This window comes from Urocampus carinirostris, chromosome 9, assembly GCF_059441175.1.
Source record: "Urocampus carinirostris isolate Australia breed hairy pipefish chromosome 9, RoL_Ucar_1.0, whole genome shotgun sequence".
In the NCBI taxonomy this organism is placed as follows: domain Eukaryota; kingdom Metazoa; phylum Chordata; class Actinopteri; order Syngnathiformes; family Syngnathidae; genus Urocampus; species Urocampus carinirostris.
In genome coordinates this window covers 2,389,447-2,415,987 of record NC_142357.1, presented here as the reverse complement: position 1 = coordinate 2,415,987, position 26,541 = coordinate 2,389,447, and the positions used below count along the sequence as shown (strand labels likewise).

Genomic DNA, 26,541 nt, shown 5'->3' with positions numbered 1-26,541 from the left:
TAGAAGCCGGATTTCTTCTTCGGGGTGGATGATGGGTGAAATCTCACAGCACCACACGGCGGCGGAAAGAAGCACTACAGTACTGTCCTGTACTCGTAAAAAGGTGCACACAATAGAAAATCTAACAGCAATGTGCGGATATTTTTCGATATCCCGAAAAAAGAAGATAGTATCTACCGTTTTTCGTAAGTCGAATGGTTGTAAGAGGTGCAGCATCTTATTTGTTTTAGCTCAGGAGGTAGAGCGCTCGTCTGGGGATCAAGAGATTGCAGGTTCGAATCCCGGCTCCTCCGTGTTACATGTCGAAGTGTCGTTGGGTAAAACACGGAACCCCTAATGCCCCCAATAAGCAGGTTGGCGCCTTGCATGGCTGCACGGCCGCTAATGGTGTGTGTGTGTGAATGGTAATGTGAAACACATTGTAAAGCGCTTAGGGAAGTCTTCATTGACTTGAAAAGTGCTATATAAATGCAGCAGAGGAAACTGGGATTAAAACTGACACCAAAAAAACTTTTTGAAACGAGTATGTGGACCTTGAGCAATTGGCACCACTAGGCTGTACTTGCCCGAGACATATCACAGGAAACTGGTGACCCTACGATGCATGTGGTTTAGGGATACAAACTCCATATCAGCGTTTGTACACCTTTTTCGTGTCCAAATTCAATCACTTTTAAGGCCAATATTTCAATTTTTACCTTCAAATGAAGAAAATCCAGCACCAAGCAAAAGAACTTGATGGCTAAAATAATCTTGCTATCTTGCTGCTGGCACATACTTTGTGTTATTTTGAGCCGTTCCTATCTTTTTGTGTCAATGGGCTGCTCTAAACTGACGCGAATTCTGTTTCAACAAAGCACGCGCAGCTTGGCTATGTAACACTTGTAAATTGGTTAAAATATAATTGTAAATAGTAATTTATTTTGATATTTTATCATGTACTTATAGAACTAAATAGTACATATTGTTATTTGGTTTTGCATGTTCTTTGACTGTAAAAAAAATGTTTTGTAATTGACACGTTTTTTTTGTAGATCTGTGAATAGTATATATTCAAGTGTTTTTCAGGGATCCCCTGCAAAATGTATGAAATTCTTAATGAATAATTTGGTACTCAGTGTTTTATTATTCTTGATAATATATCATTGAAAAAAAACTAATCTTAGGAGAGGTTTGGGGGCCAGGCCAAAAGGGCTGGTTTTCTAAATAGGTGTGACCTGACCTTAAGCACATCATCAAAATTCAAGCATCCGTATGAAATCTACAATTAAGTTTCAGGCCCGATTTTTCTTTTATTATTTAAAAAAAAAAAGAGAAAGCAACAAAATTGTGATCCACCGCCTGAACACAACATCAACAAACATCCATCCATAATTTGCCTTCACATCATTCACACATTCAAAAGAGGACCCCCATGTTGTTCCTTCCCGACAGTCTTCAGGTCAAAAGTCTACTGTTTGTCTTCTTTCTTCTCGTCTTCTGAACTCGAGCTGGAGCTTGAACTGCTGTTGCTGTCACGCTCTGACGCCATCTGCAGGAACAAAAGCCAAAGTACACAACAAAAGTTATTTGACGTTAATGTTACTGTCTCAAATCCCAATCCTAGATGTAAATTGAATGCTGTTCTTGAACAGTTGGATTAATATGGATGGTAACACAGTTAAAAAGGTAAGACTCTTAAGTTTTGTGCCGAACTGATTAATCTTTGCAAGTGCTACTAACATTGAATGATCTGAGTTGGAACACATATAAAAAATATCATTAATGTTTTTGCAATTATGCGCCTGCAGATGAGAGAAGCTTGGGCATCTTCGCTGGTACCTTGTACCATCTTGTTATTCAAGATGGCGTCTACTAGACGCTGCGGCTCGAGCTCCAGTTCGTCTTTTGTTTTTCAGTGTCTCCTGATCCCTCTTATTTTCTCTTCGACTCCCTTCGCACTTACAATAATATCCACTACATCCCGAGGGATATACAGAGACCACCGGATCTCCCTGGAAGATTTGCCGCCTGCCGACAATGACAACGACGGAGCAAAGGCTGAGCTAAGCTAAGAAGGCGACCACACAGACCAGCGCTCCCAAGCATGTTCAACCAACGCCAGATCCATCCGTCCACAATGAGTGAATTGAGCTGCGGATCGCCACAAACAACGTCCGGAATTGGAGGACTTTTTTTTTGCCATCACGGAGTCTTGGCTTTCCCGACGCCACACTACATCACCGGCTCGAACGAGACGAGAACTCCGGTAAAAACAGGGGTTGGAGACTACGCGCTACAATAATAGTCGAACCATTGATACACAATGCTCACTCGATATGGAGTTTCTAGCTATGTACCGGGAGAGTTAACTGTGGTCTTTGTGTTTGCTGTATACTTTCCACCGCTAACAGTTTCACCAGATGCTAACATTAGCATAGCGCTATATCTCCTGCCCGCTGCTAAACATCAGCTTGCACTACCCCAACGGAGCTTTATCGTCGACGGCGACTTTAATCGGGCATGTTTATTGACTGTACTCCCAAATCCTTTCAATTGTGGACTCCCAAATCTACTAATTGTGGACTGAGCAATTCGGAAAAACGCTGGACTGAGCAATTCGGAAAACGCTGGACTGTGTAATGTGTAATGTAAGATCAAACATTCGGGAACTCTGTTTGACCCTCACAACATATTTTACGTTGGCCAGGTCTTTAGACATTTTGAAAAGTTGTAAATGCGGAACTTCTCTTTCCAGAAGTCAATCATCGATTGTGCCTACTTGCACGTAATAATGGTGTGTAAAAATGAATCACTAGTGGCTTTGCGCACTTATTTGAGGGTCTAATTCGAATACAATAGTGACCTCTTCATATTGATTTATTCAGAATTCCATTGGATAACCAATGTTACAATAATCACTTAAATCTGTCACTAATGGCTAAAGTTATACGGAGCTCAAGGAGTTTAAGGGTTATTGTTCTATCTTCTTTATTCATTATCCATTATCCGTTATCGGTCAGTTCATAATACGCTACAAAGCCTAGGAGCCGGGACTCTTACTCTCAGCCAAAAGGCTAAGCTAAGGTCCTAGCCCTAAAACCTTGCTGCGATCATTGCGGATGCACCGATCCCGGAGGTACTGCAATACCGGGCCGATGAGTGGAGTGGACAGAGAAAGCTCTTATTCCGTGTTTCTATGATAAGTACAGTTTGAAATGGTCATCATATCTTGAATCCCAAGAGTTGAAGCTTTCCAATGATGCTTGGCATTACGTATTTTAGAAACTGGTGACATCGGACATACACAAATTTGCTTCCCAACTGTACGACAGCCCGCTGGCAGAATGTTAAAGTTAAATACGACATAAATGCTACATAAATACCATAACAGTAATGTTATAATACAAAAATACTAATAACATATTTTCCGCACTATAAGGCGCACCTAAAAGCCTTCATTTTTTTTTTCAAAAGCTGACCATGCGCCTTATAATACAGTGCGCCTTATATATGGATCAATATTAAGTCGCAAAGTCTTGCAACTAAAGCAAGCAGCCGCCGACTAGATTTTCCCCCGAAAGCGAAGTCGTCCGCGGTGTATGCTGGGATTTATATACCGGCATTTCATTTCCTAACCAATGTGTCAATCATCATTTGAATCAATTACTATTGGCTTAAGTTATTCGGAAGTAAAGGGGGCAGATCCTTTTTATCATTAACAAGCTTGCATAGGCTAAAGGGGCGAAACAAAGCCTGCAATTGGCCGAAAAAGATGAATGCGGATCACACGTTGGGTTGCACTGCGGCATAGAGAAAACATGTTTTACCATTCTGTATTTGTAAATATTTTACTCTCCTGGATTTACTACACTCACGGTTGTAAGAAGACCATGGTTACGTATCATTAATGAACGTGAAGGCTGCAAGAGAACTTAGGTGAGCTATTCGGATTTATATTTTCCCGGTATCTTGTTTTAGAACAATCTTGATGTTTCTGTGATGAGTCTATTTTTAAACTAAATTCAATTCAAAGTGTTTATTGTCATATGCACAGTAAAGAACCCCGTTTCCCTGCACAATAAAATTCTTACTTTGCTGTCCACACTGTTGCCAGCAAAAAATAAAATGGAAACTAAGAAATGTTTGTTTGGTGACATCGTACAGACACCGCATCCGCATGTGTCTACGACACGTATTTGCTTCTTTGAAAGCTTTTGGAATGTTAAGGGGGTAATAAGTTTGACTGAACTATCTGACATTCCCATTGTTGCGCCTTATAATCCGGTGCGCCGTGAATCTGGTCTAGTGTACTAATTGTGAACTGTGGAATAAGAGCTTGCTCTGTCCACTCCACGCATCGGCCCGGTATTGCAGTACCTCCGGGAACGGTGCATTCTGGTAAGGCGCCCGCTTTGAGACTGGGAGGTCGCTGGTTCGCGCCTCGGCCGAGTCATACCTAAGACTTATAACATTGGTAAAATAGCGGCGCCCTCTGTTGGCTGCGGCTGCATCGGCTCGCTACAACGGGTCAGGTGTATCGACATTTCGTTCTGTGTACATTGTTACACAGAATGACAATACAAAGGAAATTATTATTATTATTATTCGCAATGATCGCAGCAAGGCTTTAGGGCTAGGACCTTAGCTTGGCCTTTTGGCTGAGAGTAAGTGTCCCGGCTCCTAGGCTTTGTAGCGTATTATGAACTGACCGATAACGGATAATGGATAATGAATAACGAAGATAGAACAATAACCCTTAAAAACCCCATGTATGGAAAATATCGGCCAAAAGACTATTTTTTGGGGGTGCGCCCTATAACCCGGTGCGCCTTATAGTGCCGAAAAAACGGTACATAAATATTGGAGCAGAAATACTACAAAAATACAAAAAAAGCACACAATGTAAATACTAAACACTACAGAAATACTTCAATATACTACAACAATATTAGTGTGGAAATACTAGAAAGATACTAGATATATGCTACGAAAAATGAAACTGCAGAAGCACAACAAAAATCCGACTGCAGAAATAATACAAAACTAATGAACAAAGTGCTTAAAACGGGGGACCTAATAAATGATTTTGCTATATCTAAAGAAATTTAACCTGCAAATGTCTGAATGTATGTTTATTCATACATGAAAAAATGTAATAGGTCTCCAGTGACGGTCCCTAGGCCAAATTGTTTAACCCAGTGTGGCCCACCCATCCCCCCCCCAAAAAATTAAAAAAAAATAGCAAAGCTTTTCCCAACCTTCTTGTAAGCCATTTCAAAGAGCTTGAGTGAGGATTGCTGAAGATTGCTTGCCGCCTGCTTGATGTTCTCTCCAGTTTCAGATTCCTTGTTTGTAAGAAGCTCTCGGACTTTGTTGATCTCCTCCTTCAGTTTTGTGCACTGCAAAAAAATAAAAAAAAGTTTAACACCAATTTTGCAGATGTCATGTTTATATTACAAACGTGCTTGTATTCTTCATTCATTCATGATACAATGCTTTTATGTAAACTTTAGGTGATTCTGTTCATACAATTCATTATAACGGGTCTTTAAATGGGCATAAAATACAGTTGCACATTTATTAATTTATTGGGAGTGCATTCAGCAACTACTTTGCCATAATCTGTTTGTACAATAACATTTCTCAATTCTTGTAAGATCCTCTTTTTGTGACAACTTGAGGTGGGTATCGTTATGAACCTGGCCTAACAATAACAGCATGTTTAAACTTAAATAAAAACTCAATAAGGAGAAAATACACAATTGGATTTTGAACTTGGGAGGAACGGAGGGAAGCCTTCAGATAAGTAGGTCCCCTAAGCCTTCTTTTTATAAACCAACAATTTCTTTAAACACTGGTTGGGAATCTTTTATACTCAAAGAGCCATGAAGGCATTTTTATTTTTATTTTAAGAGCCACACAATATATTTCAGGACACTGGGGAGTGCACTATTTGTGCAGAGATCATGCCAACCTCTACCACTAACCCTATCAAAGTGCTCTGTGTGCCTGATTGTGTTCTTAGGTGTTTACAGTTTGTTTTGAAGGTTTTCATCAAAGTGTCGCAGCTTCCATATACAAGATTTCATTGAGATATACAGCCAAAACAGGGTCTGTTGGCGTAATACTGTAACTGTAAACTGAAGTTGAGACTACCTTATTTATTCTGGGCCAAACCAGGATTCTGCTGTGTAGCTTCAGCTTTACATAGACCAATATTGAAATTATGCAAAGTAAATTCCCATGGCCCTCTTTTTGTCTCCGAACCAGATGTACTTATAAAAATAGTCATACCTGGCTTCAAGCCATACATTCCCAACCCCTGTTCTAAAGGATGGCAGTTACAAACCGAAAAAGTAGCTTTTCTTGGAAACAGGTTCAACACAAAAAATAAGTTACCGACATGAAAGGCAGTCAATTATGCTAAAATTCAAATAATTTCACTCGGGGGATGTGTACACCTTCTTGATTGCTGAATTGAAGCACTTTTAAAGTACTTTTTAGGGACTTTCTATGGCATTTTTCCAATTTCTCCAGTACCCAGCATTTTGGTCTCTTCATATGTCATCTTGGGTGTGATGCTTAGGGGACGATGACGCTTTGTATCACAATGCTATACAAACTAATGCCAGCTGGGGTTAGTCATGGAGGAAGAAATGCAATGGCAAAGTGAAACTACCAGAGCAGGCATGTCAGCATCAATTTTAAGCAGACTTGATTTATTTTTCTTCATTTACTTCAACAATCATGTTGCCATTCTTTGTTTTTCCACACCCAACTTGTTGTAACCCAAGAATTGTAACGATAAAGGGCTCAGGGAAGGGCTTTTTGAACAGGTTGGAATTTCTTAACGGATCCTAACCTTTTCTTAATGCAAGTTTAAAATCCAGTAATGTATTCTTTCCTCATTTTGAATAAAACGGATCAATTTACATAATGGTTTAATGATAATATAGTTCATAGATGACGCACAGGGCTATATGACTCTGGCCTCCTTCAAAACCTTCTGTGTCTTGAAAGGTCACTTTGAAAAGGGATCCCAAAAACGTTTTATTAATATTGCATGAGTAAGCCATTTCTAACTCTTTTGAAAAAAATAAAAATAAAAAAAACATTTAAACGTGTGGAATAACAATCATAATGGATTAAGAAAAAAAGAAGCAGATTGTGATAGTGAAATGCAAGTCACACTACAACGATTTAACATACCTCATCTGCGGGAAGCTGGTCCTTGAATTCCTCCATCTTTGACTCTGTATCATGAACAATACCTTCTGCCATATTTACAGCTTCCACACGCTCCTTAAAAGGCATGATGAAAACAAGTTATAGGCCGGTTAGAGTAATGAAGAAAACAGAAGAGAACAATCCTTTATAGTGTGTAAAACTTTAGGCATTATTTGCCATTGTCTTGAACGACACAGCATGGGAAAAAAACACTGAGTGCCATCACAATTTTTACTCCGAGGTAAATCATTGGCTTACTTTAACTTAAATGTTAAGACAATCAAAATTAAAGTTAAATAATCAGCATAGCAGTAAAATCCATTATAAAAACCAATGTTCAGACCCTTATGAGAGCCTGGATGTAATGGCATCTGTTCACAGAAGCTAGAAAACTAGCTAGCATCTACTTGCCTTCCTCCTCCTGTCCTCCTCAGCGTATTTCTCAGCGTTCTTCACCATATTCTCAATGTCATCTTTACTCAGACCTCCTGATGACTGGATTACAACTACAGAAAAAATACATAAACAAGCAATTAGTTAATAAATCCAATTTTTGAAATATAACTAACGAATATGACTTCAAATGCACAGTCATATGCACAATTTCATTTTGCATTACAAGTGACTGTGTAATATTCAGCCACTACTGGTTGGTGAAGTACAGGGGTCGGGAAGCTATGGCTTACAAGCCGTATATGGCTCGGAGAGAAATGTTAACCAATGCACAATTCTCTGTGGCGTTTCATTCAGATTTTCGTACATGCGAAACCAAAACAACACAGTTGTGATGCCGGGTTCAGTCCAGTATCTATATGGAGCATTGTTAATTTCAGTTTCCAGTCAGAGTGCCACACCAACATACCCTGTTTTGGATGAAGGTAGCTAAGAAAACCCTTTAAATGAAAGCTCATTAAACTATGTACGTTGACTGTACTTTGATGAAAACCCACTGATCTAACTGCAAATAAAAAATGCGAGTAAACCATTCAGAGCAATTCGATTGGGTGAGCGGTAGAGGTTGGCTGCTCTTTGCACATAGCTCAGTGCAGTCCGTGCTCAAGGAAAATACGATGATATCCTTCTGTTTGCAGTATTTTGTGGCATTTTTACAAAATAACCTTGTTAACACTCTTCAGTAACTATGGGCAAGAGGTTAATTTTAAGTGATATATTGATATGGGACAGCAGCTCTGGTAGAATTTGTTTTATAGATTTTGAATTGTGTCTAATATGGTGTGGCTCACTCAAAAATGTTTTTAAATATTTTTCCTTTTATGGCTCTCTGGGGTTTAGGACATTAGGATTTAAGGAGTTGAAGCACGTGCAACTGAATAAATAACACTAAATGATGCATGACTGTGCATTGCTAATCTAAGATACTGTTATTAAAAAGAAACACAGCAAAAATTAAACTGGTAAAAATTGAAACACCAACTATTTTGGGTGGCAACTTTGATCCACAATGTATGTAATCATATCCAGCCCGCAAGACCATTTTACATTATTGTTATTAATGGCCCGTCAATATGAACAACTCCGTCTCATCCCTGGACATCATATTCTGACGTTTTAGTCACTGTACCTATTTCTTCATATATGACGTATACTATACTATATACCAGGGGTATGACTCTTTCTATGAGTACCTATGGCTCAGACACAAATTTAATTGCATGCAAATTTTCTCCATCTCGTTCAAAACTTCGGCCGTTCATCCTGTTAGATACACGCAAAGCCTAACCAAAACTAAATTGCAGAACAGTACTTTTCAGAATTTATAGGGCACGTTTTCACTACAATTTACAGCCAAGGTGTCACACAAAAAAAAAAAAAAACTCGTTTTGGATGTACAACGCTAAAGAATCCTTCATATAAAAGCTCACTATATAATCTGTGTTCAGTGTTCGGATACCTTTTGATGAATCCACGGAACAAATTGTAAATACGCCAAAACACCGGAAGAGAACTTTAAGTTATTTGATTGGGTGAGTGGGAGGGATGGGTGGAGCTATGCAAAAAGTGCAAGCACTCCCTCCAATCTCTCGCCCTACTCCGTCTGCGCACATCAGGCTCCCTGTTCTCAGAACGTTGTGAAGTTTTTACAAAATAATTTGTGTAGCATTTTCATATTTCTACTTTTGACAGGAGATATATTAAGGAGAGCATAATCTTTTGGGATATTTAATTTTTTTTTTAATATATACATTGACAATGAATTTGAATGTTATTTTAATGTTAAGTTGTTTAAGTTCTAAGTTGTATAATTTAACAAGATATTTTTATTTACAGCAAAATAATAAATACTGTATAAGTGATTTAAAGTTTAAATTTAATATTCTTGTCTGTTTTTATTCATATTTATGTTCCAAAAACATTCAGTTTAAGTGTGTTCAATAAATGTTTATCCTGGTTGGCCCACGACCTTAAGTGTGTTTTGAATTTTGGCCCCTTGTGCAATTCAGTTTGACATCCCTGCTCTAGAGAAAACAGTGTCTCCCTGAAAGTTTGGTCAAAAACAATGTACTCCTATCCTGTGAGAATAAAGTCACCCTGAAAGATATAAATAAACTGAACATCTGATTCATCACCAGACACAGCAAGGAGTTGTTTCCCTTGTCGTGCTTTTTTGCATTTATTTACGTCTTTCAGGAAGACTTGGTTTCCTACATTCTCTAACATTTGTCTGTGACGCTGTCAGTAAAAAAGTAGTGTGATAATGATATAATAAAAGAATGTCACTGCTTGTCTAGGATTTAGCGCTCTCACTGCCACAACCCTGGTTCGAATATTTTGACTGATCAATCATTCACCAACATAAGAATATGGTAGCTCTTACTCCTGTTTAAATTCCATGTAGCTTTAAGAAAAGTGCACCTTATAGAAAAAATTTGCAATGTATGAACAAAATGAAAACATGACAAAACAAACAAAAAAAAAAACTCACTCTGCTGTTCACGGCCTGTCCCTTTGTCCTTGGCGGAAACGTGGACAATTCCGTTGGCGTCAATGTCAAAGGTGACCTCGATTTGCGGCACCCCGCGGGGTGCAGGAGGAAGCCCCACCAGAGTAAACTGACCCAGTGTCTTGTTGTCTGCCGCCATCTCTCGCTCACCCTGGCACACTTTAATCTCCACTTGAGTCTGCCCATCTGCCGCTGTGGAGAAAACCTAACCGACAAAAAATGAAACAATGAAATGGCCCACTTTTTTATATCAAGGTGACACAGTAATCTTCATATAGGTTTTTGTGTGATGTCTCGCGACAAGCAGTTGGCCATATTGGATGGGTTCACCTGTCGCTGTGTGATGTCACAGGTCCTCACCAATTTTGTTGGATGCTCGAGTGATAGTAAAAGGTGTAAGGCGTCTAATCTTTGTGAATTAACCTTTCTACAAACCATTAATCGGTGAGTGGATTGCATTTCCCGATATCTAGCATAAAAAGTTAGCAGCTGGTTCAAAATGTGGCAGCGAGACTTTTGACTAGGACAAGAAAGTTTGATCATATAACCTGAATTTCAGCTGACTTGCACTGGCTCCCTGTGTTTAAAAAGGTGACTTTAAGGTTCTGTTACTTACAAAGGTTTGCATATACTTGCCCCCTCACATCTTTGATAAAATTCCCCCATGTGCCTTTGATCTGGTCTACTTGTGACTATTATTACCTATGTTTATTGTTGATGTTGACTATGTTTTGTGTGTTGTTACCCAGTGCAATATCTATTGCAGCCTGATCATCCCGGAAGAGGGATTACCTCTTGCGTGGCCCCTTCTCAATGATTTTATTATCCTCAGGCTGGAGGGTTTTTTTTTTTGCCTCCATGCAGGTTTCAGGTCAGGAAATGTTGTAATTGTGGCCTGTGTAGTAAGGGCTATACAGACGCTGCCCTACTAACGAGATCGTTTGTAAGTTGAATTTGTTCGTAAGTTGCTTCAGTGCTATATTTTGTATGTTTAAGGTTTATATAATTATGTTTAAGGATCGTATAAGTAACCTGTATTGTTTTGTACTAAAAGATAAACATTGTATAAAATAATATGCTCTATAAAGATAAAGTTTAGTTTGACTTACTTCTAGAGGTCCTCCTCAGTGGTAATAAATGGCCGAAAAAAAGCGTTCCGACCATTTCCTAAACCGCATCAAGCTTTCCTATTCCACTTTCATTTCAAAAGAAACGGCTCACCTCTTCTTTACACCAACCAAATAAAATAGATGCATGATAAAGTTCTGAGCGTGCTGGAGATTCAATACACGTAGCACGAACTAGAAAGTAGAAGCCGAATTTCTTCACGGTGAATGCTGGGTGACCCCTCAGAGTGCCACCACATGCCAGTAGCGGCGGAAAGAAGCACTACATTAATGTCCTGTACTCGGAAAAGGTGCACACAATACAAAATCTAACTTACAGCAATGTCCTTATATTTACGACATCCGGAAAACAATGTTCGTATCTACCGTTTTACGAAAGTCGAATGGTCGTAACTAGGGGAGCATCCGTAATAATAAATGCAACTTGACTTGAGAAAACTTTAGTGTGACTTCCATCGTGCGCCATAAAGCCTAAAGTAAATGGTGCACCATTTTCCGGCAGAAACGAACTATGGAAAGAAGACCGTGTGTCCTTGAAAGCTTGGTCAAAAACGATGCACTGCAATTCGGTGAGTGGAGCGATGACTAGGGCCCTGACTTAGTCTAATGGGACCTCTGGGTATGGCCTGGAAGCGCTAAAAAGCCTGAACTTTGATGGTGAGCCATTCACTGGCTGAAACAAGTCTCAGAGAGTCTTAATCAAACCCTAGCCCCTCTCCCATTTGTATGGGTGTTTATTGATCAGTAAACCTTTGATCTCGTATGTTGACAAAACTAAAGGGATCATTGTCGACTTCAGAAAAAAAACAGCCCAACCATGCCCCACTTTTCATCAACAACAAGGCTGTGGAGGTTGTCAGCAGCATCAAGTTCCTAGGGGTGCACATCACAAACAAACTCACCTGGTCCGTGAACGCTGCATCACTGGTTAAGAGGGCACAGCAGCGCCTGTACTTCCTGCGGAGGATGAGGAGAGCCCGCCTGCCCCCACCCTCCCTCATCACATTCTACAGGGGCACCATAGAGAGTATCCTGACCAGCTGTATCTCTGTGTGGTGTGGAGGCTGCAGCGCTACCTAGCCACTCCTTGCACATCTGTTTCTCTGCACTATTGTACTTACAGCGTTATTGTTCTGTTTACCTGACTTGTTTACCTGACTGCACATTTTGCACATCTGGTTAGCTACTCCTCTTGCACTATTTGCGCTACTGTAAAATACTATACATAGCCATAGTTATTTAGTATATTATTAGCACTCAATACTACAACTCAATACAACATTTTATTTATATCTGTACATTCAAGGAAACTGTGCGGGTCAGATGTATCGACATTTCGTTCTGTATACACGTGTACTAGAATGACAATAAAGTAGATCTGAATCTAGCCTGGAACGTTTGTCTAACAACTGCCTATACCCAACTACTGTTGCAATGATTAGTCAATATTGTCAACAAAAATGATAATAGAAATAGTTGACAATAGTTATCATTGTCAACTATTGTCGCCAGACGCAACTTGATAATGCACTTCCAAAACAAGAATTTCAATCTAACTAATTTTCTATCTTACTGATATCTTACGTGAAAACTAATTTTTAATGATCAATAATTATTCAGAATGAGGAAAAGGTAGGAAACAGAAACTTCAACATGCAATATTGTTTTTCTTCTTTACCATTCCAATTGTTTGGATTACAAATGTTCTAAAGGAAAATTTGGAAAAAAGACAACTTTCACAACACTTTAAAGGAAATTACGTTAAATTTTTCAAGAGGCCGTCATCAGTTTTGTTTAATGAACTCTACACTACATGATATATTTTGTGGGAACAAAAACAATCGTTTTAAATTAAACTAAAAATAATTTCACTTTTCTAAGCTGCGGTCAATCATGGACAATCCATCGCATCCACTACACAGCATTATCCCCAGACAGAAGAGTAGTTTCAGGGACAGACTGCTGTCACTGTCTTGTACTATGGACAGACTGAAGAGATCTTTTCTTCCTCATGCCATGAGGCTCTTTAACTCTACCCAGCAGAGTAAAAACCCACATTAAACCACACCACCTAAATTGCATATTACCAAATTTTATTGCAATATGTATTCTGTGTTGAACTATTTAGATTTTCTATATAAGACGCTACAGTGGGCATTTGCACGTCACACTGGGTATTTGTATATTGTATTCTTTTTGCTTTATTATTGTATTGTTCTCAGCTCAGGGATGCTGCTGGAAATGTGAATTTCCCTTTGGGGATGAATAAAGTATCTATCTATCTATCTAAAAAATATATATTTAACTTTTTTATAGTTTTTAAATATTTAAAAACATCTTTGCCAAGCCACCAACACCATTGTCATTTGTTTGTTTGCCTCTTTAAAAACCTCTCCATTTGAAAATGCCTTCTTCCTCTTTATCAAATAATTGTGTGGCTCTATAAGAGGCTTTGGTTGCTTTTTGAGTTTTTTTACCGACCTTGTAAAAAAAAACTTGCGGTAGCATGCAAGCGTTTGTGATAAGTGCTGAAGTGGCCCTCCACGTTGTACCGATTGGCCACAGCCATGATCGTGCCGCAAATGAGACAATGTTCTCTTTCACATTAATAAAAAAATACTGTTTCCTCCCATTCAGTACAAAAAGTATACGGTTTCTTCTTTTCCCCACCATCAGCGTGCCCGCAGGCACGGGATTGGCAACCCCTGCTATGGAGCTTTGTTTTGCCGTATTTCTGAGGTCAATAGCAAAAACAGGGTGAACTGACGCACACACCCATCCAATATAGCAGCTTCTACTAATGTTGCCCAGATGTAGATGACATGATAAATACCATCAATAGTCTGTACCTGGCTTTTCTTGGTGGGAATGGTAGTGTTCCTGTTAATGAGTTTGGTGAAAACTCCACCAAGAGTCTCGATTCCAAGCGAAAGAGGTGTCACATCCAGGAGCAGGACGTCAGTTACGTCTCCTGCTAAGACGCCACCCTGGATGGCTGCTCCTATGGCAACTGCTTCATCTGGGTTGACTGACTTGCTGGGTGTGCGGCCAAACAAGTCTTGAACAGTCTGTTGTACCTAAAAGAAGATATTTTTTTTTGAAACAAGGTATTACAACAACAGTTTATGCACCTATCAGATTTAAGCAGAGACAAGTATCTGTCACACAGTATGCTTCGAAACATTGAATATTTGATTTACTTTATTTTTACAATCACAGGGCGCACATAAAAGTCTTACATTTTCTTGGAATTGTGCGGATAATTGAGGATACATAAGACTTTTAAAGGGTGAACCAGTTTTTCAAAGTAAGGCTGCGAACGGCATGGAAACAATGGATGACCGATTGGGACCACAGTTTTACCAAGAGTGGAAGACAGCGCCTGGGCAAGTTACGCCACAATTTGCAAATGGATTGTAGACGTTTGGGTTAACGCGACTGCTGGGACTGTTTTTCGAGCGTTCGCAATGGCCGATTTGATGAGGATTACCAGTAAAACTTTATGCAACAGGCTCAGTTTTGTTCCATCCAATGTTGTTTCATCCGTGTTTACCATTTATATACCTATTGATGGTTAAGAATGTTAGTACTGTAAACGTGCAGTCAAAGCTAAAAAGTTGATGAGGTTTGATCGCTGATTCAATTAACAAATAAGCAATAAAACACAATCCACAGGAGCTACTGTTAACCGCAGCTCACGCTCATTCATGCTACAAACAGACAGAGAGCTGATCTTCCCCACCAATCACCCCTCTCCTTCCTGACATCACTTATCCATATGCAAACATAAACCAAAGCAACAAAAAAGATCATTAAACCCTGCAATAACCAGCATTGTAAATTTACATTTTTATTTTTCCCAATGGTAGTAAATACTTTTTTGTTGTTGATTTTCTTCACAATAAAAGTCATTGGTTGCTATTATTCAGTATGTAGGCCTGGACCAAAGGTTTACAACTTTCACAGTCTGCAAAACTTTGGCTGAGCAACAACTCTTTTGGAATAATTATTTGAGTCATTTACTGTATCAAGTAGGGCTGCATGATTAACCGAAATTGAATCGATAATGCGATATGACGTAGCGCGATAGTGAAACCGTAAACCACTGCGGTTATTTTCAAGGATTCATAGTTTCACTTTGTTAATTGATTGACTGAGTGTTTGGCCAACAAATATTGTCACATATCTGGGTTTAACATCGTCAACACCAACCAATAAAGGCGAGGCAAAGTTAACAAGACGTGTGTGCACGACTTTGATGGGCTGGTGTAAGCTGTCAGTCAGTCTAACCAATGGCCACAGAACAAACACAACAGTGTCACTTTACCATCTCGTTACGTTCAAAATAAATTAATTAAATAGGACTCTGAGGAAAGTCTGCCTGGATTTTTATCACGTCCGGGAATTGACTGAGGCGGCGTCGGATGGCTGAACTCACAGCTAGTCTAACAACTCTTAAGCCACCACTGCCGAAAATGGCTAGTCACAAACGCAAAATTCATTACCAATTAAGCGGACGACTAGGAGCTACCACTAGTGGAAGGCCGCTATATTTGTGGCTCTTGTATTTTAATAATCACAAAGGCATTGCAAAAGTTGCGGGGACCCGACTCTAGTATGTAGCTTGCCAGCCCCTTAATTGTTTACTTACACTGAAAGCAATAACCCTCCAATTTCGTGTCCTTTTGTATAATGACAATAATGAAGATTTATTCAACTGCAATTGTTTTTATTTGTACATCTATAGTTGATATTTTGTAACTCTGTCTCCAAGTATGTCATCTCAAGTTATGTTTATGTTCTCCCCGGAAAAAACTGGCACAGAAATTGCACTTTTCTTTTAAAATAGAAAATTGTATTGAAATTAGTTTTTTTTCCCAAAATCGTGCAGCCCTAGTTCATGATTTCCTTTTTTCAAATGTTATTTTATGATACAGGTTTACTTTATTTGGTGTGTAAAGTTCATGTTTAATAGTGTGAAAATGTTGTTGAATTTTTTTAAGAGTTAATTATTTCCTTTTTTCAAATTTTAATTCTGTTAGAGGTTGACTTTTTTTTGGTTGTGAAGACATGTCCAAATAAATAATTGAGATGTATTTTGTGATATGTATTTGTTTTAAAAATGTGTAGAGTGGACCACTATTTTAATGAGCTTGAAGTGCTATTATTACAATTCACAGGTAGGTAGGTAGGTACTGTACTTACATCGATTGAGGAATTAGTAAGTAAAAAATTGTCAACAGACAGCAACCCTTACAAAGCTCCCCAGAAGAGAACGCCGTATTCTCAAGGTTAAGCATGTCAATATGATTTGAGTACTCACACACAAAAAAAAACCAACTAGCAGACAAAATGCACTTAAAAAAAATTAAAAAAATCGAAAAATCACATCAAAATCGCAATACTGGTCTGGAATTTATTTTTTTTTAATCGCAATTAGGTTTTTCCTAGATCGTGTAACCCTAGTATCAGGCAATCAATCATACTAGTGATGTTTTTACTGAGATATAAACATTTGCACCATTCTGTTCTGACGACAAATAAACTACCCAACAGGGAATGCTACCCCATAGTTGTAACGTTATAATGTTCTCATAAGACTTAATAAAAACATTTGCAAACATGTTTATCTCCAAAGGCCTCCTATAACACCATCCAAGTTGCTAAAAACATGTTTTGTTTTTTTATATGTGGGTCTTACAGGGTTAAAAGTTTAAAATTTAGAAAATAGGGAAGGCACATATAATTAAAACAAAAAAATTAGCAAAATTATCTTCCAGTGCTACGATTAACATAATTTGTATTCAGAATGATTTTCCTACGCCACAAACTGATGGACAGTTGCTACAAATTATGCCAATTCAAGAAATTTATTACTTTTTAATCTATTTACATCATAGTAAAAGAAAAAAAACTTTGAGGACTAAATTGTTTACCCTCCTCTATTTGTTGTCTGCCATTAAATAACTTCATGAAAATAGGTAAAGGAGACATCTTTAAACTGATAAAACAAGAAGCCAGGTACCTTGGGCATGCGTGACATGCCTCCGACAAGGAGCACCTCTCCAATATCACCCTTTGAGACTTCAGCATCTTGCATTGCCTTTTGACAGGGAGCAACTGTTCGACGGATCAAGTCCGCCACAAGGCCTTCAAACTGGGCACGAGTAACCTTCATGTTGAGATGTTTGGGCCCAGAAGCATCCATGGTCAGGTATGGAAGGTTGATGTCTGTCTACAAGCAGGAGCAAAGAATAAATTTACAGTAGGGCCCAACTCAGTAAGTGAATGACTTGTCAAGTAGGTTAGGTTATTCAAGTTGTACTGCCTCACTAGGGCTCCAATTATGTTGTTGAACGGATTTATTTTTTTGGGCCTGTCCCTAAAAAGGTACAGAGGACTATCCAGGGATTTATGTCTCTACTGATAGAGCACATTGTCCAATTGGTTTTGGATAATGTATATTTAATTTTTTGAACAATTCCCCAGTGTGTTTAATTAAATATGCATATTACATTTTACCCATTTTTCTTGTTTATCATGATTTTCCAGATAACTAAATTAACTTCATGCTAAAGTGAACAAAAAATATCCATCTGATTGTTTCCATTATCATTTAAATGGTCTGACTAGTCTATTAAACTAGTCATTAGTTAAAGCCCTATGCTTCACCATTTGAAAATTGATCTTGATGGTGTGAGACAGCTAATCTAGGTCAAACAGATAGGTCATGTTTAGAAATGCAATTACGCCTCACCATTTAATGATATATTTTTTTAGGAAGAATCCTGCACACCAATCAAGAAAAAAAAGAATAATTTCTTTCATGTCTTATTTATAAAAATTAATGGAACATCGTGCAGTTATTTTGAATGCAGAACAGTGAGGCAAAAACAGTTCTTCACCACATTACCCGTTTGCAAAGCGGTATAAGCCTTGATGTATTTTTTATGTTGTCCCGACTGTGTCCAGGACCATAAAAAGATTGTATTGAATTTACAACACAATAGAATGTAAGACTAAAATAGAAGTCCAATTTTAACTTTCAAACATGAGTTCTTGAAACGAAGTGCATCTCCTGCTTCCAAATTGTCAATCCCTCAAGTGACGGACACTTAAGTACCTGCAGTGAAGATGACAGCTCACACTTAGCCTTCTCAGCAGCCTCTCTGACTCTCTGGAGGGCCATGCTGTCTTTCATCAGATCAACGCCAGACTAGGAAGGCAAAGAAAAAGTTTTATAAACATAATACATTTTTAACCATGAAGCCCTTAAAGGAACAAACTTTAAGTAACTCACCTCTCTTTTAAATTCTTTGACAATGTGTTTAAGTAAAGGCAAGTCAAAGTCTTCTCCTCCAAGGATGGTATCACCATTTGTGGACTTCACCTCGAAAACGCCCTTCTGAATCTCCAAGATGGAGATATCAAATGTACCTCCACCGAGATCATACACTGCAATACTGTAAAATAAACAGGCGAGCTTTAATGGGAGGATCATTGCAAGCATGTCATAACTTGTCATCTTCATGATTTGACATCCTTCAAAATAATACCACCAACAAGATAAAAACTCATCTGACAGAATGAACAATGTATCATGGTTGCGCTGTATATACTGGTTGAATCCCTTTCAGTGCTTTAGTGACATAACTGCATTGATGTAATATAGTTGATTCTGTTTCAGTGGTAAAAGTAATTCTTCAGTGATACCACCCAATGTATTATGTATTCATACCAAACAGAATATACAGTGGAACCTTCAGTTTGAACAAATCGGAGTTCGACCAAAAATTGAGAAATTCTTGCTTCGCTGTTCGGTCAAAAATTCGGAGTTTGAACGCCGGTAATGCGTGAGTGCGTACGCTAGAGTGTGATGCTGAGCGGCGTACGGGTGTAGATCGCTCCCACCCCCCTTGACCAACTGTTATCACGCGCGCACTTGCCTCTTTTTGCTTTCGCTTTTAATATCGGTGAACGGAGTGTTTTAGCACCTAACTATGCCTCCCAAGAAGGTCGGTGCAAGCAGGACAGGTGAAAAAAGAAAAGTTGTTCGTACAACTATTGCCTATAAGAAAGACATAATAGCTAAATATGAAAGAGGTGTGCGGGTTTCCGATCTTGCTGGGGAATAGGAGCATGCGCCTTCTGCTGACCACCACAAAGGTAAGAAATCCTATTCATGATTCTTTTCTTTATCTTTTTATTTTTACACATTTGTGTTAGCGTAATCTTTTGTACGGAAGATTACAATAACGCGAACGTACTATTAGCTTGGGTTAGCTTTATGTTTACGGTAAACATTCAGGGTGTTGGAACTGAGCCCAAAATTCAGGGCGTTGGAACGGAACCCCCTTTCCAATGAAGCGCTAGTAGTTGCGGAGACCCGGGTGCTAAATGACTTGTAAACAACCTGATTTTTTTATTTTTACACGTTCATGTTAGCGTAATCTTTCGTACGGAAGATTACGATAACCCGAACGTACAATTAGCCTGGGTTAGCTTCATATTTACGATAAACATTCATGGTAAACATTCAGGGTTTTGGAACGGATTAAAACGATTTACATTATTTTTAATGGGAAAAATGATTTCAGTGATTGAACAAATCGGTTCTCGAACAGGGTTCTGGAATGGATTTTGGTCGAGAACCGAGGTTCCACTGTATTTGTGGTGTGTTTAGGTGTCACAAGTGACACATTTAGTATTTTTATCACATCTTATCCTGGGTTTTGTCCAAGCCGTAGGCCAACGCTGCCGCAGTGGGCTCATTGATTACACGCAGAACGTTCAAACCAGCAATCTGGCCAGCATCCTTGGTAGCCTAAAAGCAAATTTTGACACAAATGTTAAATCAATCTTACAATCCAAAAATGTATTTCTCAGTGAATGCCAAGAGATAATGTGCTTTATATATATATATATATATATATATATATATATATATATATATATTGAAAAGATCAAATAATTGGTAGACTTGTGTCCCTCATTTTTTTGTGTTTTAATGGATTACGTGGAAAAAGAAATACGGTTAATGTAGGTTTTAGATAAGGGGATTGTGTAATAATAGTCTGTGGTTTGCAATAATCAGGGATCAGAATGGAGATTTTCATTTTCAGCTGAAATAGCCAGCGTCCAGGAATAAACCAGGGCGGAGCCCCCCCCCCCAAAAAAACCTGGGTTTTAGGCAATTTACTTGTCCAAAACCATGCTTATATTTATCGTTTAAGTAACATTTTTAGAAGATTAAAATAATTTGCCCACATAACAGATTTTTTTGTAAATACTGCTAGATAAGTTCAAATGCAGTTCAGTCCCTGCAGCTTGTGCGACAATGCGGCCAATTTTTCTAACGGCCGCCAGGGTGCGCCAGAGCAATAAAGGAAAGAGTGAGACAGTCGGATTTTGAATTTGTTTGCTACGCAAGAGAAAAAGTGAAAAAGTCGGAATGCCTTTGGGGTTCAAAAACAGCGGAAATCCGCGGATCCGCGGAAAATTCTGATCCCTGAATAATTAGCCCTTTGAGACTCTGATTAAGGGCTATACAAATAAACATGACTTGACTTAATCTTAACAGAGCTGTGATTAATTGAAATCACATTTTGGAATCTATATATAAACACTTTCAAATTTTGGAAAAAACATTGAATAAGAATTTTAGAACACAATTTCTACGTCCAATGTGGTTCTAAGACAAAAAAAAACAGCACACAAAACCTGCTGTTACTGAAAGTGTACAACAGATAGCAGTAATGCGCAAAAAATACCCAAGGAACCATCAACGTTTTAAATACAAAATTGAGCATTTCTTGATTCAAAATGAATGAAGTGTAAAGAATAAATAAATATAATAATTAGCAATCCCTTGATGGAAAAGTGAAAGCAGAAAAACACTAATACGCCCTGTATTATGAAAAAAGTCAATTATATATTTGACTACAGAGTGTGAATATGTACCTGTCTCTGGGAGTCGTTGAAGTAAGCAGGCACTGTGATCACAGCATTCTTCACTTTAGTTCCCAGGTAATTCTCTGCAAAAAAAAGCACTAACATCAGTAACAGATGAAAAAGTTTTTTTCATTAAAAAAAATCCTTTAAAATGAGTCTTTACCTGCAGTTTCCTTCATTTTCATTAGAACAAAAGCCCCAACCTGACTGGGAGAATACATTTTTCCATGACCCTCCACCCAAGCATCACCATTTGAAGCACGTACAATTTTGTAGGCCACGTTTTTCCTGTTTGATGAAAAACACAATTAAGTTTGCTAATGTGATTTATAAAACAAACCCACGGGTGTACATCTTCTTCACTGACTGGTCTTTTTGAACTTCGGCGTCATCAAAGCGGCGACCAATGAGTCTCTTGGTTGCATAAAAAGTATTCTGAGGATTGGTGACAGCCTGGCGTTTAGCAGGCATGCCGACCAAACGCTCCCCTTCTGCGGTGAATGCTACAACTGAAGGGGTGGTCCTGGTTCCCTCTGCGTTCTCCAACACCTGGCAATAAATCAGATTTCTTATTCTCATGTAAATTCTGCTGCATTATGCACATAAGTCATAGGGCTGGCAGTAAGCGTGTTTAGTCAAGGTGTCCTGATGGTATACAGTCAATTGAGTAAAATTTTAATTTCAAAAAATAATTTACATGATTGAATTTTAAAATACTCTTTGAATGAGACGATGGTGTTAGTTTACTGTTAGTGGTTTTGCATCATTTTTCCTGTTATCCTTTCAAAAAAAAAAGGCTGTAGTAGGGTTAAATTTATCAGTCACTTTTAAATTGGGTCTCATTTAAATTCTAGTTTCAGTCATTTTATCACAACATGCTTCAGTTGAAGTCAGGCATTTTATCATTTTTTTAATCAGTTAAAGAAATTCTGTGCTGTTTAAATCACATAAAAAAGGGGAAAATGTAATCTGGAAATTCATTCGTCAATTTCAGATTTGTCAGCAGATTTTATTGAACATGTTCAGGTGATCTGAAATTTGCTCGCATAAAATTTTCCTCTTTTTGTGGAAGAATAGTCTTATAATAAGATCCAGAAATGGACATTTTTTTACTTTGTAGCAGATTTGCAGAGGATTTGAATCAAGCCATTCAAATATTTCCGTCAAGCCTTATTTTGGCATCTTTCTGAGGTAAATAAATATCAAACAGATTTCCGTCCGTTTTTCTTTTTTGTTAAAGGTGATTTTATCATGTCACATTTGTCAGGAGATAAAATTTATGTTGATCCCAAAACTTGTGTAGTTTTTAATTAAAAAAAATGATTGAGGGTAGTTAAACAATATCATAAATGCAGCATTTTTGCATGTGTCCACACGTGTCACTATATTTTGTTTTCCTTGCCTTAGTGCTTCTCGTCATCGTCACAGCCACATATGACAGGGACAAACAATACCGTTTTGTGATTGATCCAAAATCAACAGTTTGGCGTAATTAATATCAGCAGGATCAGGGGATTCTGTCCTCGCAAATGACAAGAGTCCAGCATTATGCAGACAAAAAGTTCTATCGATACTGTTGCCTCAAAGATTCAAGTTGTTAATGAACCATATGTACCGTACTCATTTTTCGCATAAAGAAACTGGTAAAGGTACCAACTTCCGGTCGCTTCTTTAAAGCATTCCATCACATATTTTAAAATATACTCGCACTCACTTTTAATAAAATGTCAAGTCATGTAAAATGACATTGTTTTATTAATTGCTCGTTTTAATGTTTGTAAAGAGATTAAAAAAAAGCACCAAAATTTATTTCACTTTTATAACTTCAATTATTATAACAACAATTATGTCTAAATATAAAATATGAATCGTTAACATGTACGTTATAATTTAATGAACATTAAAGGAAGTTCTTTACTACTTCCTCATAATTTTGAACAAGTAAGCCTTCTTGAATTAAATCGCCCATCATCACATTTTTTGCACAAACCTTTTTTTAAATCATAAAATATTCAAATTGGATCAAATTAGTCATGGGTGTTTAAACTATTCAAAGGTAGCGAAATAAGTAGATTCAGAAGTTTAACATGAATACTACAAAAGTTTTCTTGACCCCTCGCCTCTAAAAAGGATCATTTTAAAATAGGTTCACCATAATGTTTTTGTTCTAGTCATTAGTGTTAGTTCATATATTTATCATTATGATTTTTTTAAAAGACTTGGGCTGCAGCGCAGAACATGTAAGTCTTAATCTACTGTAAACTCCTGGTACAAAAATGAATGAGTGAAAGAGCAGGCAAAATTCACTGAGCGTGACACGCCTGTAAGCAGGGCATCCCTTTAAAGTATTGAGCTGACCGGGTGTAGTTGACGTTGCATTGAGATTCTTTAATTAAAAGTCGAGATGGGCCCGGAGATGTGGAGACAGAGCTATGTTCACAAGTAAATGGTCTGCATTTATATAGCTCTTTTCAAGTCAATGAAGACCTCCCAAAGCGCTTTACAATGTGCTTCACAAGTAAACAGACTCTGAACAAGACAAGCAAATACACTAGGACTGCACACTTGAACACATATGTAAAACAACAAACTAGTCCCTTACAATTCCAAGGATGTTAAAACTATGGGCTTATGTCTACAGTTTTGAAATGTTGCAAAAAGAGCATGAAATGTTAACAACTGAGATGATTCCGAGTCCTATGAATGGCCACTTAACAACATTTTTTCTTAATGATAGAGATTAGAAGTAATGTACTTTTTCTACACGTAGTATCACAAGCTTTTATTTGTTTCCCTGCATTTGTCCCAAAGACTTGAAGAGTCTACAAGTATTAATGGAGTGGTAGTTCTGTGAGCAGTTTCTTTGTATTCTTGCTCTGAGGGAATTACCATCAGTTATATTGTTAACGAATTAGAAAGGCATCCCCTTTATTCACAGAAACACTTGCAAACCTTAATGACTCATCTTGAATGCCAAAATTAATAAACAAACCAACACTTGATCGCACACATCTTACACCAAAATTTATATTCTGGGTATCACCTTTGCTTGTTTACCCTCCATGACTGCAACACAGGAGTTAGTGGTCCCCAAATCAATTCCAATTACTGCCCCCTTGATAGCTTCAGATCTGAAAAAGACCCAGATATTGCAAGTAAAACAAAATGTTTAAACACATTTTCTCCGACCCACTTTATTGCTAGTAACCAACGTGTACCATAACCTGTTAAAACCAAAAAACAGACGATCGTAAAAAAATAAAAAGATGAAGACTGACATTAATTGCTGTAAACACTTCTAATGGCGTGTTGTTAGCCTTGCATCTGAAACCTAAAAACCTTGACAACATTTATTCACTTACGCATAGTCTCTTCTGGACAAAGTTCTGAGAACATCAGATTGGAAGGCATTCCAATGTCCCTGTGAAAAGATAATGTCAATTACTAGTTTAAGGCTTTGGACATATCAAATGTTTTACAATGATTGAGGTCTAAAATGATCATATTGCTGCTAGCTGTAAAATCGATAAATTGACGCTCTAGTGACGGTAAGTGGTCCGAATTCATAACACGAGGGTTAAAAGTTGTCTAAATGGAATGGAATTCAGGTAATATCTGTATAAGAATCTAAGCAAGGTTATTTTCAGTAATTAGCCCTGACATGTTTCGGACCCGACCTACAGACCCAAGCATACGAAAACACTCGCAGAATATTTCCAGCAGGTAAATGATGAGATCAATTTAAAGGTCACACGGCCATCACAGACTTGCGACTAGGCTGATGTTTACAAATATCGAAAAATATTCAATATTAATGAAGGTTACAGTTTGAATATCACAAAATGCACTTAAAACCCGAGTTAACATCAACATACGCATGTAACATTCCTGCATTTTACTATGTGTCAAATGGCGTATTAAGGCACAAGAAAAATCCCCAAACTAGCCACTAACACATAAGACAGCTTGCTTTAAGTAGGAATTATAAAATCCTCTACACGATTGACAAGCTTACCTTCGTTAGCAAAGATGACACATTTCGTGCACAGCTTCTTGTCGGCAGAGTCCTTGAAACGTTTTGGGCAAAGCTCAACATTTTGACAGCTCAGCTAAATTAATGTGACCAAACGAGATGAACCGTTGAAAACTGAAAGACACTGTCAAAACGTAATGACTTGTGTTTATTTAAAAGCCACGTCCAGATCAACGCTAACTCTGCGGCAATCGCGTTACTGCCGGTAGCTAGTCAGAGGAAGGCAAAAGAACTGCGACGCACCTTCTCGAATTATCCAACACATGTTAGACCATGTAGAGTTGAAGGACCCCTGAAAAAAGGGGACGGTACTACGCCTGACTATTTGTTTTATTAGTTAAAAACAATAGGTCATTATAAAATACACCAAATATACTCTTTGAACAGATTTTTGTTCATTTTAAACCTTTTTATCGTTTTTTTAATTAATGTATAGTTAAATTTTGTGAATTTTAACGTCGTTATTCTTTACGGGCGCCTATGCTTGCGGACATGTGAAGGTCATGATGTAAGAATCCCTGCGACACATCTTTCACGTGTATTACGTCAGGGACGTTGACTCAAATAAAAATACAATTTCTGGAGTTTATTTATTACTATTATCATTATAATATATATATATATATATATATATATATATATATATATATATATATATATATATATATATATATATATATATATATATATATATATATATATATATATATATATATATAATAGATAGATAGATAGATAGATAGATAGATAGATAGATAGATAGATAGATAGATAGATAGATAGATAGATAGATAGATAGATAGATAGATAGATACTTTATTCATCCCCGAAGGGAAATTCACATTTCCAGCAGCATCCCTGAGCTGAGAACAATACAATAATAAAGCAAAAAGAATACAATATACAAATACCCAGTGTGACGTGCAAATGCCCACTGTAGCGTGTTATATAGAATAACTAAATAGTGCTACACAGAATACATATTGCAGTAAGATTCGGTAATATGCAATGTAGGTGGTGTGGTTTACTGTGGGCTTTTACTCTGCCGGGTAGAGTTAAAGAGCCTCATGGCATGAGGAAGAAAAGATCTCTTCAGTCTGTCCGTAGTACAAGACAGTGACAGCAGTCTGTCGCTGAAACTGCTCTTCTGTCTGGAGATAATGCTGTGTAGTGGATGCGATGGATTGTCCATGATTGACCGCAGCTTTTTCAGTGCCCGTCTCTCAGCTACTGTTGTTAGGCTGTCCAGCTCTTTGCCC

The 26,541-nt window shown here is 37.9% G+C and overlaps 1 protein-coding gene across 1 annotated transcript; it reads right to left on the bottom strand.

Annotated features, from left to right (window-relative positions):
* Nucleotides 1-1,272: 1,272 nt before the first annotated feature.
* hspa9 (heat shock protein family A (Hsp70) member 9) lies at nucleotides 1,273-25,552 on the bottom strand. Its single transcript, XM_088344180.1, has 16 exons — nucleotides 25,265-25,552; nucleotides 24,612-24,670; nucleotides 24,293-24,380; nucleotides 21,617-21,798; nucleotides 21,413-21,537; nucleotides 21,259-21,332; nucleotides 20,016-20,122; nucleotides 18,599-18,761; nucleotides 18,422-18,514; nucleotides 17,324-17,533; nucleotides 14,148-14,375; nucleotides 10,154-10,376; nucleotides 7,621-7,715; nucleotides 7,192-7,284; nucleotides 5,241-5,381; nucleotides 1,273-1,531 (listed from the first exon to the last, which is right to left on the bottom strand). The coding sequence occupies exons 1-16, from the start codon at nucleotides 25,343-25,345 to the stop codon at nucleotides 1,451-1,453; spliced, it is 2,043 nt and encodes a 680-aa protein (XP_088200306.1). The 5' UTR covers nucleotides 25,346-25,552; the 3' UTR covers nucleotides 1,273-1,450.
* Nucleotides 25,553-26,541: the final 989 nt, after the last annotated feature.